The 11717-nt window shown below is 47.2% G+C and overlaps 2 protein-coding genes across 5 annotated transcripts in view; both read right to left on the bottom strand.

The window, feature by feature from the left end:
* si:ch211-220f16.2 (golgin subfamily B member 1) overlaps positions 1-6003 on the bottom strand; it is a 44977-nt gene extending 38974 nt beyond the window's left edge. Inside the window, 1 exon segment of the mRNA XM_056413389.1 lies at positions 5775-6003. The gene's annotated coding sequence lies outside the window, so the exon portion shown is untranslated.
* Positions 6004-7324: 1321 nt separating this feature from the next.
* Positions 7325-9462, bottom strand: LOC130193031 (ras association domain-containing protein 7-like). Of its 4 annotated transcripts, none has more exons than XM_056413342.1 (5): positions 9326-9462; positions 8217-8786; positions 7918-8150; positions 7797-7842; positions 7325-7488 (listed from the first exon to the last, which is right to left on the bottom strand). In XM_056413342.1, coding segments are annotated over exons 1-5 (954 nt in total). In that variant the 5' UTR covers positions 9429-9462; the 3' UTR covers positions 7325-7486. The 4 variants fall into 4 exon arrangements, with proteins under 4 accessions (XP_056269317.1, XP_056269316.1, XP_056269318.1 ...); XM_056413341.1 differs by having other exon boundaries at positions 7716-7842; XM_056413343.1 differs by lacking the exon at positions 7797-7842.
* Between the last annotated feature and the right edge of the window lie 2255 nt (positions 9463-11717).

Here is an 11717-nt window from a genome sequence, read left to right on the forward strand (position 1 = left end):
TTCCCCGGGAGTTCAGCTCGGTCATCACCACAGCCGTCTACATTCCACCACAAGCGGACACCGGCGTAGCACTATCGGACCTACATGATGTGTTATGTCGGCATCAGAACAAGTATCCCGACGCGGCTGTGGTGGTGGCTGGGGACTTTAACAAGGCAAACCTAAAAAAAGTCATGCCGAACTTTCACCAGCACATTACGTGTGCTACCAGAGGAAAGAACGTTGGACCACTGCTATCGCCATTCATGAGAGCTTACAAGGCTGACTCTCGCCGTCGCTTAGGGACATCAGACCATGCCGCCATTTTTCTGCTTCCGGAGTATAAACAAAGGATCGCGGGAAGCGGTAGTGACGAGGAACGTAGCGGTGGTCTGACCAATCAGAGGCTGAGCTACAGGACGCTCACGTATCGTCGACTGGGACATGATCCAATCCAGTTCCAGTGGCGTCAGCGAGTTTGGAAGTAGCAATGAGCCTCATAGCAACGCTTAACGGACACCATCGTCTCCACGGTAAAAGTTAGGGTCTTTCCTAACCAAAAGCCGTGGGTTGATAGATCCATCCGTGAAGCTGTGAACGCCCGTACTGCTGCCTATAACTCCGGTCTTGTATCCGGCAACATGGGCGAGTACAAGGCAGCGGTCTATAGACTGAGGAGGGCGGTAAGGGCCAAAAGGAGGTACCGAGACAGAGTGGAATCACAGATGGAGCAGCGCGACACCAGGCGCCTATGGCAGGGGCTACGGACTATCACAAACTACCAGAGCAGACTCCGCGCGATGGTGAGTGCCGTCCCATCCCTAGCGGACGACCTGAACTCATTTTATGCACGGTTTGAGGCTAGCAACAACAGCGCTAGCTCGCGCTAACAACAACACCGTTAAGCGTAGCCGAGGTGAGTTCTACCGCTGGGGATGAACACACACTCTCTGTGACCGAGCACAGTGTGAGGAGGGCTCTGTTGAGGGTGAACACCAGGAAAGCTGCAGGTCCAGATGGCATATCTGGGCGAGTACTGAAGACCTGTGCTAACCAGCTAGCTCCAGTGTTCACCACAATATTCAACCTCTCCTGGCTGAGTCCGTGGTCCCCGCCTGCTTCAAGAGATCCACTATTGTCCCTGTGCCCAAGAATGCTTCTCCAGCATGTATGAATGACTACCGACCGGTGGCCCTCACCTCGGTGGTCATGAAATGCTTTGAGAGGCTGATAAAGGACTACATCTGCGCCTTCCTCCCTTCCTCCATGGACCCGCTGCAGTTTGCTTATCGCCCAAACAGATCCACGGATGATGCTGTCTCCCAGGTACTGCACACCACACTCTCTCATCTGGACAGCCAGAGGGGGCTATGTGAGACTGCTGTTCATTGATTATAGTTCAGCTTTCAACACCATAGTCCCTCCAGACTGGCCGGCAAGCTGATTGAGCTGGGACTGAACACCCCCTGTGTGCTTGGATCCTGGACTTCCTGACCGCCAGGCCACAGGTGGTCAGGGTGGGCAGACACACCTCAAATCCCTCACCCTGAACACAGGATCCCCCAGGGTTGCGTCCTCAGCCCCTACTGTACTCCCTGTACACACATGACTGTGTGGCCAGGTTCAGCTCAACACCATCATCAAGTTTGCGGATGACACAGTGGTGGTGGGCCTGATCTCCGACAACGCGAGAAGGCCTACCTGGAGGAAGTTGCTGATCTGTCACTCTGGTGCCAGGACAACAGCCTCATCATGAATGTCACCAAAACTAAGGAGCTGATTGTGGACTTTAGGAGGGTACAACAACAGAGGACGTACTCACCACTGGGGATTAACGGGACTACTGTGGAGAGGGTGAGCGGTATAAATACCTGGGAGTCCACATCACCGAGGATCTGACATGGTCAACAAACACAGACACTCTGGTGAGAAAGGCAAGGCAGCGCCTCTACCACCTCAGGCAGCTGAGGAAATTTAAAGTTTCCCAGAGGATCCTTCAGTCCTTCTACTCTGGAGCTGTAGAGGCGTCCTGACAGGAAGCATCACAGCCTGGTTTGGCAACTGCTCCGCTCAGGACAGGAAGGCTCTGCAGAGAGTAGTGCGTTCGGCTGAGCGCACTATTGAACTACACTCCCACCCTGCAGGACTTGTACACCAGGAGGTGCAGAACCAGAGCCGGCAGGATCATGAAGGATCCTCACCACCCCAACAACAGACTGTTTCAGCTGCTGCGGTCAGGCAGGCGCCTCCGTGATCACGCTGCAAGAACAGAGAGACTGAGGCGGAGTTTCTTTCCTCAGGCCATCAGGATTGTGAACTCCGACCTCACCAGGACCCCATAGACCACACAACTGCCCTCTTAGGCACACACACACACACACACACTTACTGTAAATATTGTGATGTTTTTTATTTGTAAATAGTGTGTACTTGTTGCCCTTGCACATTCCTGCTGAGCATTGCCACTTTCATTTCACTGCACACCCTGTGTGTGTATGTGACAAATAAAACATCTTGAATCTTGAATCTTGAATGTATATAAACCAGGTGTAGCTGCATGTATGTAAACCAGGTGTAGCTGCATGTCTATAAACCAGGTGTAGGTCCATGTATATAAACCAGGTGTAGCTCCATGTATGTAAACCAGGTGTAGCTCCATGTATGTAAACCAGGTGTAGCTCCATGTTTGTAAACCAGGTGTAGCTCCATGTATGTAAACCAGGTGTAGCTCCATGTTTGTAAACCAGGTGTAGCTCCATGTATGTAAACCAGGTGTAGCTCCATGTATAGAAACCAGGTGTAGCTCCATGTATGTAAACCAGGTGTAGCTCCATGTTTGTAAACCAGGTGTAGCTCCATGTATATAAACCAGGTGTAGCTCCATGTATATAAACCAGGTGTAGCTCCATGTATGTAAACCAGGTGTAGCTCCATGTTTGTAAACCAGGTGTAGCTCCATGTTTGTAAACCAGGTTTCAAGATTCAAGATGTAGGTGTCATGTATGTAAACACAGGTGTGTCCATGAAATAAACCAGGTGTAGCTCCATGTATGTAAACCAGGTGTAGCTCCATGTATGTAAACCAGGTGTAGCTCCATGTGTGTAAACCAGGTGTAGCTCCATGTGTGTAAACCAGGTGTGTGTGTGGGTGTGCTCCATGTTGTAAACCAGGTGTAGCTCCATGTATGTAAACCAGGTGTAGCTCCATGTATGTAAACCAGGTGTAGCTCCATGTCTGTAAACCAGGTGTAGCTCCATGTATGTAAACCAGGTGTAGCTCCATGTTTGTAAACCAGGTGTAGCTCCATGTTTGTAAACCAGGTGTAGCTCCATGTATATAAACCAGGTGTAGCTCCATGTATGTAAACCAGGTGTAGCTCCATGTATGTAAACCAGGTGTAGCTCCATGTATGTAAACCAGGTGTAGCTCCATGTATGTAAACCAGGTGTAGCTCCATGTATGTAAACCAGGTGTAGCTCCATGTTTGTAAACCAGGTGTAGCTCCATGTATGTAAACCAGGTGTAGCTCCATGTATGTAAACCAGGTGTAGCTCCATGTTTGTAAACCAGGTGTAGCTCCATGTATATAAACCAGGTGTAGCTCCATGTATGTAAACCAGGTGTAGCTCCATGTATGTAAACCAGGTGTAGCTCCATGTATGTAAACCAGGTGTAGCTCCATGTATGTAAACCAGGTGTAGCTCCATGTATGTAAACCAGGTGTAGCTCCATGTATGTAAACCAGGTGTAGCTCCATGTATATAAACCAGGTGTAGCTCCATGTATATAAACCAGGTGTAGCTCCATGTATATAAACCAGGTGTAGCTCCATGTATGTAAACCAGGTGTAGCTCCATGTTTGTAAACCAGGTGTAGCTCCATGTATATAAACCAGGTGTAGCTCCATGTATGTAAACCAGGTGTAGCTCCATGTATGTAAACCAGGTGTAGCTCCATGTATATAAACCAGGTGTAGCTCCATGTATATAAACCAGGTGTAGCTCCATGTATGTAAACCAGGTGTAGCTCCATGTATGTAAACCAGGTGTAGCTCCATGTATATAAACCAGGTGTAGCTCCATGTATGTAAACCAGGTGTAGCTCCATGTATATAAACCAGGTGTAGCTCCATGTATATAAACCAGGTGTAGCTCCATGTATATAAACCAGGTGTAGCTCCATGTATGTAAACCAGGTGTAGCTCCATGTATATAAACCAGGTGTAGCTCCATGTATATAAACCAGGTGTAGCTCCATGTATGTAAACCAGGTGTAGCTCCATGTATATAAACCAGGTGTAGCTCCATGTATATAAACCAGGTGTAGCTCCATGTATGTAAACCAGGTGTAGCTCCATGTATGTAAACCAGGTGTAGCTCCATGTATATAAACCAGGTGTAGCTCCATGTATATAAACCAGGTGTAGCTCCATGTATGTAAACCAGGTGTAGCTCCATGTATGTAAACCAGGTGTAGCTCCATGTATATAAACCAGGTGTAGCTCCATGTATATAAACCAGGTGTAGCTCCATGTATGTAAACCAGGTGTAGCTCCATGTATATAAACCAGGTGTAGCTCCATGTATATAAACCAGGTGTAGCTCCATGTATGTAAACCAGGTGTAGCTCCATGTATATAAACCAGGTGTAGCTCCATGTCTGTAAACCAGGTGTAGCTCCATGTATATAAACCAGGTGTAGCTCCATGTATGTAAACCAGGTGTAGCTCCATGTATATAAACCAGGTGTAGCTCCATGTATGTAAACCAGGTGTAGCTCCATGTCTGTAAACCAGGTGTAGCTCCATGTATATAAACCAGGTGTAGCTCCATGTATGTAAACCAGGTGTAGCTCCATGTATGTAAACCAGGTGTAGCTCCATGTATGTAAACCAGGTGTAGCTCCATGTATATAAACCAGGTGTAGCTCCATGTCTGTAAACCAGGTGTAGCTCCATGTCTGTAAACCAGGTGTAGCTCCATGTATATAAACCAGGTGTAGCTCCATGTCTGTAAACCAGGTGTAGCTCCATGTATATAAACCAGGTGTAGCTCCATGTATGTAAACCAGGTGTAGCTCCATGTATGTAAACCAGGTGTAGCTCCATGTATGTAAACCAGGTGTAGCTCCATGTATATAAACCAGGTGTAGCTCCATGTATGTAAACCAGGTGTAGCTCCATGTCTGTAAACCAGGTGTAGCTCCATGTATATAAACCAGGTGTAGCTCCATGTATATAAACCAGGTGTAGCTCCATGTTTGTAAACCAGGTGTAGCTCCATGTATATAAACCAGGTGTAGCTCCATGTCTGTAAACCAGGTGTAGCTCCATGTATATAAACCAGGTGTAGCTCCATGTATATAAACCAGGTGTAGCTCCATGTATGTAAACCAGGTGTCTTCTGCCACGACCTGAGGCCTGACGTCATCACCCTGACAGGCTGCTACGTGACCATATCCATTCATCTTGTTGAACCAGTCCGACCCACGTGACACGGGGGGGGGGGGGGGGGGTCTAACTGGTCCTCTCACGCGGGATGAAGAACATGGGGGGTTTGAGACGCTGACGTCACGCATGAACTCTCTCCCCGAGTCGTTTCCCGGGCTAAAAGGTGTTCGTGGCGTCCAGGTGGCGCAGGTGTAACGTGCCGCAGCGCCGCGTTACCCGGAAGTGGAGGCTCGGGACGTCGTGTTTGACACCGGCTAGCTCGCTACATGCTAACTTCTTCGTCTCTGCCCACCTGATGGCTTTAGCCATCGCGCGTTCCCTGAACCCGGTTCATTTAGCTCTTACCGGACTCACGACGTCATGCAGGTCCTCCCGGAGCCTCGCAGCGTGCACGCGGTCCCGTGGAGACGCGGAGTCGCGAGCAGAGACGGGCATCGGTCACGTTTGTCAACAGACGAACTGGAAGCGAAGCCGCGCGTGCGCACTGCGGTCGCGATGACAGGTTCCGAAAGAAACACGTCTTTTGGGTTATTTGTGTAATTATGTCGGTTTTTATATAAAAGCCTGAAGCTAGGCTGAAGCTGTGAGACTTATGAAGCCGTGACGACCTTTAGGAGTCACTATGTGACTCCCCACAGGAGGCAGTTAGCCTCTCAAAGAGGAAACAAACACCAAGAGGAGAACCCGCCTCTCGCTTCCGGTGTCGACGAAACAGCCAAGTGCCGATCACTTTGGTTGTTTTCACATATGCACAATAACTACAGTGAGGAAAACATTATTAACAGACCCCTTCCGACAATGCTACTGCCAAGAGAATTAAGTTGTTTTTATTATGTATATATATATATATATATACATAATAAAAACAACTTTAATTAATCAACAATTAAATCAAATAATACGAAACAGGTTATATATAATATTTTATAATGGTATATTTAAAATAGAGTTTTCAAATTCAATTATATATATATATAATACATATATATATAATTTAAATAATTGTCCAGGTATCTTATATATTTACATTATATATATATATATATATATATAACACAAATAGATCTATATAATTTACTAGAAAACTCCATTATATATTTGTATTATATATATAATACAAATATATATATATTCTAGAAAACAGTACATTTTCAATTGACCAATTATAAAATACTATATATAACCTTTTTTCGTATAATTTGATTAATTGTTGTTTATAACATTGCACATGAATCAATATGTGGGGCACAGAGAGACCTTGAGATTGCTCCTTTGATCCTTGCTCAGTGACTTCCTGTCTACATGTTAGTCCTCACTGTGACTTCCTGTCTACATGCCGGTCCTCACTGTGACTTCCTGTCTACATGTTAGTCCTCACTGTGACTTCCTGTCTACATGCTAGTCCTCACTGTGACTTCCTGTCTACATGTTTGTCCTCACTGTGACTTCCTGTCTACATGTTTGTCCTCACTGTGACTTCCTGTCTACATGTTAGTCCTCACTGTGACTTCCTGTCTACATGTTAGTCCTCACTGTGACTTCCTGTCTACATGCTAGTCCTCACTGTGACTTCCTGTCTACATGCCGGTCCTCACTGTGACTTCCTGTCTACATGCCGGTCCTCACTGTGACTTCCTGTCTACATGCCGGTCCTCACTGTGACTTCCTGTCTACATGCCGGTCCTCACTGTGACTTCCTGTCTACATGCCGGTCCTTACTGTGACTTCCTGTCTACATAAAATATATAAAAATATAATTTAAACAATAAACATAGACATATAATTAAAAAATATATATATAATTAAATGATATATATATATATATTCAATTCTCTCTCTATATTTATATATGTTTATACTAATACAAATAAGAGACATGCAACGGATTACAAAAACAGACTTTATGTTACAGTCGGAAATATTTAAAAAATAAAAAATTTCATTTAATGGAGTCTTGACATTTTTTTTTACAGAGAAACAGCCAATGATTGGCTCACACACACACTCACACACACATACACACACACACACACACGTTTCACGTCCAGCTGTGGATGTCCTGCGGTGGAAACAGAGAAGGTTTGAGGTTCAGACATCGAGTTTCTTTAATCATTCATCGTTAGTTCGGTCTTTCTGATCTTTTTATGATTTCCTTCTTTAATTCTGATCTGAGAAGGTAAAAACCAGAGGAGCTGAACTCCTCTGCCTCCTGGTGCGTTCACTGAACACCGGAAAGCAGAGCACTCTCACGCAGCGTCTCCTTCCCCAAACCATGTGATGACGTACAGAACTCCTCGAGCGCAGCCTTGCTGAGGGAGCGGTCCGGCGGGGGACCCCCGCTCTGCAGGATAAAGTGCTGCAGCTTACACTGTCTCAGCTCCTTGTCCAGCTCCTGCACCTCCTCCCGGCGGCCCTGGAGGCGGCAGCAGCTCGTCAGCTCCTCCTGCCTCGCGTGACCCCGTGACCCCGAGCCCACAGACGCTCATACCTGCAGCTCCTCCTCCTTCCTCTGCAGGTCCCTCTGCGTCCCGGACAGCGCCTCCTGCAGGTCGTCCGCCTGCCGCTGCCGCTGCTGCAGCTCCTCCTCCAGAGGCCTCAGCGCCTCCTCCTCCGCCCGCTGCAGCTCCTGCTCCAGCTGCGCGGCCCGAGCGTGGAGCTCCTGGATCCGGTGCCCGTGGGCCTCCGTGGACGAGTGCAGCTGCTGGAGCCGCCCGGTCAGACCTGTTGGTTGCCGTGGTTACGCGTCTGCTTTTTACACAGGAACGACCCAAAGGGGGCGGAGCTTACCCGGTTCTCTGTCCGCCTCGGCCCGGAACTCTTCCTCCCACCGATGGCGCTGCATCAGGTCTTCCTCGTTGTGCCTGAGCCGCTGCTCCAGGGCCTCCGGGGCCTCCGGGGCCCCCTCGGAGACCCGAGCCGGACCGGCAGCGACGTGGGCCGGCCGCTCCCAGACCTCGGTCTCCCTCTGCAGGGACCGGAGCTGGACCTGCAGCTCCTGCAGCCTCCTGTGCTGCTGCAGAACCTGCCTGAAGGCCTCCTCCTTGGGGCAGTTCAGAGGGTCCGGGTCGGGGGACCCTCGGGGCTCCGGGGAGGCCCCGGGCGACGGAGACCGGGCCCGGCTCGGTCTAGTCCTCTTGGGGCGCGCGGGGGAACCCGGTCCGGCGACAGCCCCATGCGGCTCCGGCGGGCCGGGCGCGGCCCCCCCCCCGCGGCTCGGCCCGGTCCTCCGCAGGACGAAGCGGACCTCCGAGGCCAGCGGGCCCAGCCGGCTCAGGTGCTGCAGGGGCCGGTCGGTCGCCACCAGCTGCCTCTCCTGGCCGGGCAGCTTCACCAGGAGGATGTAGCGGCCCGTCTGGCCTGCACACAGAGCAGATGGATGAAGGGGGCGGAGCTCCGTCTGCCTTGTGCTAGCCGCAGCATGTTGGGGTCCTAGCATGGCGGGATGGTTCTCACACCAAGCCTCAAGTCAAGAGTTGAAAACACACGAGAAGCCATGAAGAAGTGAGCGGGAGAGGAGAAGAACGGATCAACGTCCAGTCACTTCCTGTTGGAGCTGTTTCAGCTTCACCTCTCCACCTCTCCACCTCCACAGGTGTGCCCCAGGGCCCCGTCCTGGGCCCGGTGCTGTTCCCCATCACGTTAAGGATGGAGCCAAAGCTGTATGCTGATCAGACATTCAGCTGGGCCTCCACCCAACAGTCTGTCCACAACAGACAGATGGGTGGAGGTTGTGGACAGTATATATATATATATATGTTTATATATAATGATTATTGCTAATGTCGTAGAGTAAAGTTGTTCTGTGAGGTTTTGTCGTAAAGTGTTTAAAATATAAATCAAAAATATAAATGAAAAATAAATTGTCTTTCTGTCAAAATGAAATTTGGGAAACTCACCGAGCGACTTGGCCAGAGCGATGACGACGTCGTGGCAGGAAGTGTTCATCGATAGGCCGCACACCACCCTGGCCACGCCCTCCACCCACACCTTCAGCTCCATCGCTCACCTGCAGCTCCGCCGGAGACCTGCGGGTCAGAACACTGTATATATATATATATATAATATATATATACATACAGATATATATATTATATATATACAGATATATATTATATATATATATATATATTATATATATATATATATACATATATATATACAGATATATATATTTATATATATATATTATATATATATATACAGATATATATATTATATATATATTATATATACATATATATAATATATATACAGATATATTTTGTATTTATATACAGATATATATATATACACAGATATATACATATATATATATTATATAAACAGATATATTATAGATATACAGATATATATTATATATATACAGATATATATTATATATATACATATATATATACATATATATATATTATATATATATACAGATATATATTATATATATACATATATATGTATATATACATATATATGCATATATATGTATATATATATGTATATATGTATAGAAAAGAAACAAGAGAAAACATCAGTGTTATGGGAATACATTTCATGACTGAACATATAACATCAGACCCCAAAAGGACCCTCACAGGTGTGTGTGCGTGTGTGTGTGTGTTTGTGTGTGTGTGTTTGTGTGTGTGTGTGTGTGTGTTTGTGTGTGTGTGTGTGTTTGTGTGTGTGTGTGTGTGTGTGTGTGTGTGTGTGCTCAGAGCAGGAATGCAGCAGAACACGCTGACATTCCTGAAGACTCAGGCTCCTCCCACAAATAGCTGCTCTGTGTTACTTCGGGTTTCACCGTCAGCACAAAGAACCACGTGACCTGTCCCGGCGGCTCCTCTGTGTACACGGTGAGCTATAGAAGTGACCACACTAGGATTTACTATTCTAGGAATTTTACTTTTTAAGTAAGTTAATAGTATTTTTTGTCATCCTTTGATCTGTTCCTGGTTTCTCATCCTGACTGCTAATGGAGACGCTGCGATGCCTTCAGGGCCAATAGGACCCCGGAGAGCATGCCGACCAATAGAAATGTCTCTCTATGCAAACTAATCAACACAAGTTACAGAAACCAATAAAGAAGCGTCTCCCTCCCTGAGGAGCAGGAGCACTCACCTGCTTCAGCTGCTCCGCTTCATCGATGCTCTGTCCTCACTGACGTGTGTTCAGGTGAGGAGGAGGAGGAGGAGGAGGAGGAATGAAGCCGTGGAATGCTGCCTTTCAGGATGCGCTGCATGAGAAGTGTTGTGGGAGCTCATTAAGATAACTCCCCAAGTTTCTACACTTTAGAAGAGTTTATAACTAGTTTAAATCGGGCCTTTCATCGAACTTTTAGGGTGAGGTCATATTAAAAACTCTTTCTCCTGACATTCCCTCATGAATATCTACAAACTCTGACCACCAGGGGGCGACTCCTCTGGTTGTATAGAAGTCTATGCTTCATGTGTTAAAGCTGCATTCTTTCTCCTGACCACCAGGGGGCGACTCCTCTGGTTGTATAGAAGTCTATGCTTCATGTGTTAGAGCTGCATTCTCTCTCCTGACCACCAGGGGGGCGACTCCTCTGGTTGTATAGAAGTCTATGCTTCATGTGTTAGAGCTGCATTCTCTCTCCTGACCACCAGGGGGCGACTCCTCTGGTTGTATAGAAGTCTATGCTTCATGTGTTAAAGCTGCATTCTCTCTCCTGACCACCAGGGGGCGAATCCTCTGGTTGTATAGAAGTCTATGCTTCATGTGTTAAAGCTGCATTATCTCTCCTGACCACCAGGGGGCGACTCCTCTGGTTGTATAGAAGTCTATGCTTCATGTGTTAAAGCTGCATTCTCTCCCCCGACCACCAGGGGGCGACTCCTCTGGTTGTATAGAAGTTTCAGTGGTGTTGTTCCGTATGGGCCGTCAACAAGTCACGGTGACGTCCTCTGGTTGTATAGAAGTATGTATAGAAGTATATATACTTTCTCTGCTTGTATTTTCTTCTGCGATACTAATTGAAGTTTCAGCTCTTCAAAATAAGTTTGCAGAGCTCTTCCACGACTTCCCCGGTCGTCCTAAACAGTGACGTCACCGTGAGACGGAACTCAGGCTCCGCCCCCTGTGAGGAACAGGAGTCTCCACATTCCCTCTGCCAGTGATGAGCTCCTGTGTGTCGGAGTTGGGGTCCTGAAGAGCTGCAGAACACAGAGAATACTTTTCATTCTAACTTTCTGAATCTCAGGATCTCATTTGAACCTAGCACCGCCATCGTGTGTTAGGTTATATATATATATATATACATATATATATATATGT

This window comes from Pseudoliparis swirei, chromosome 4 (genome assembly GCF_029220125.1).
Source record: "Pseudoliparis swirei isolate HS2019 ecotype Mariana Trench chromosome 4, NWPU_hadal_v1, whole genome shotgun sequence".
NCBI classification, from domain to species: domain Eukaryota; kingdom Metazoa; phylum Chordata; class Actinopteri; order Perciformes; family Liparidae; genus Pseudoliparis; species Pseudoliparis swirei.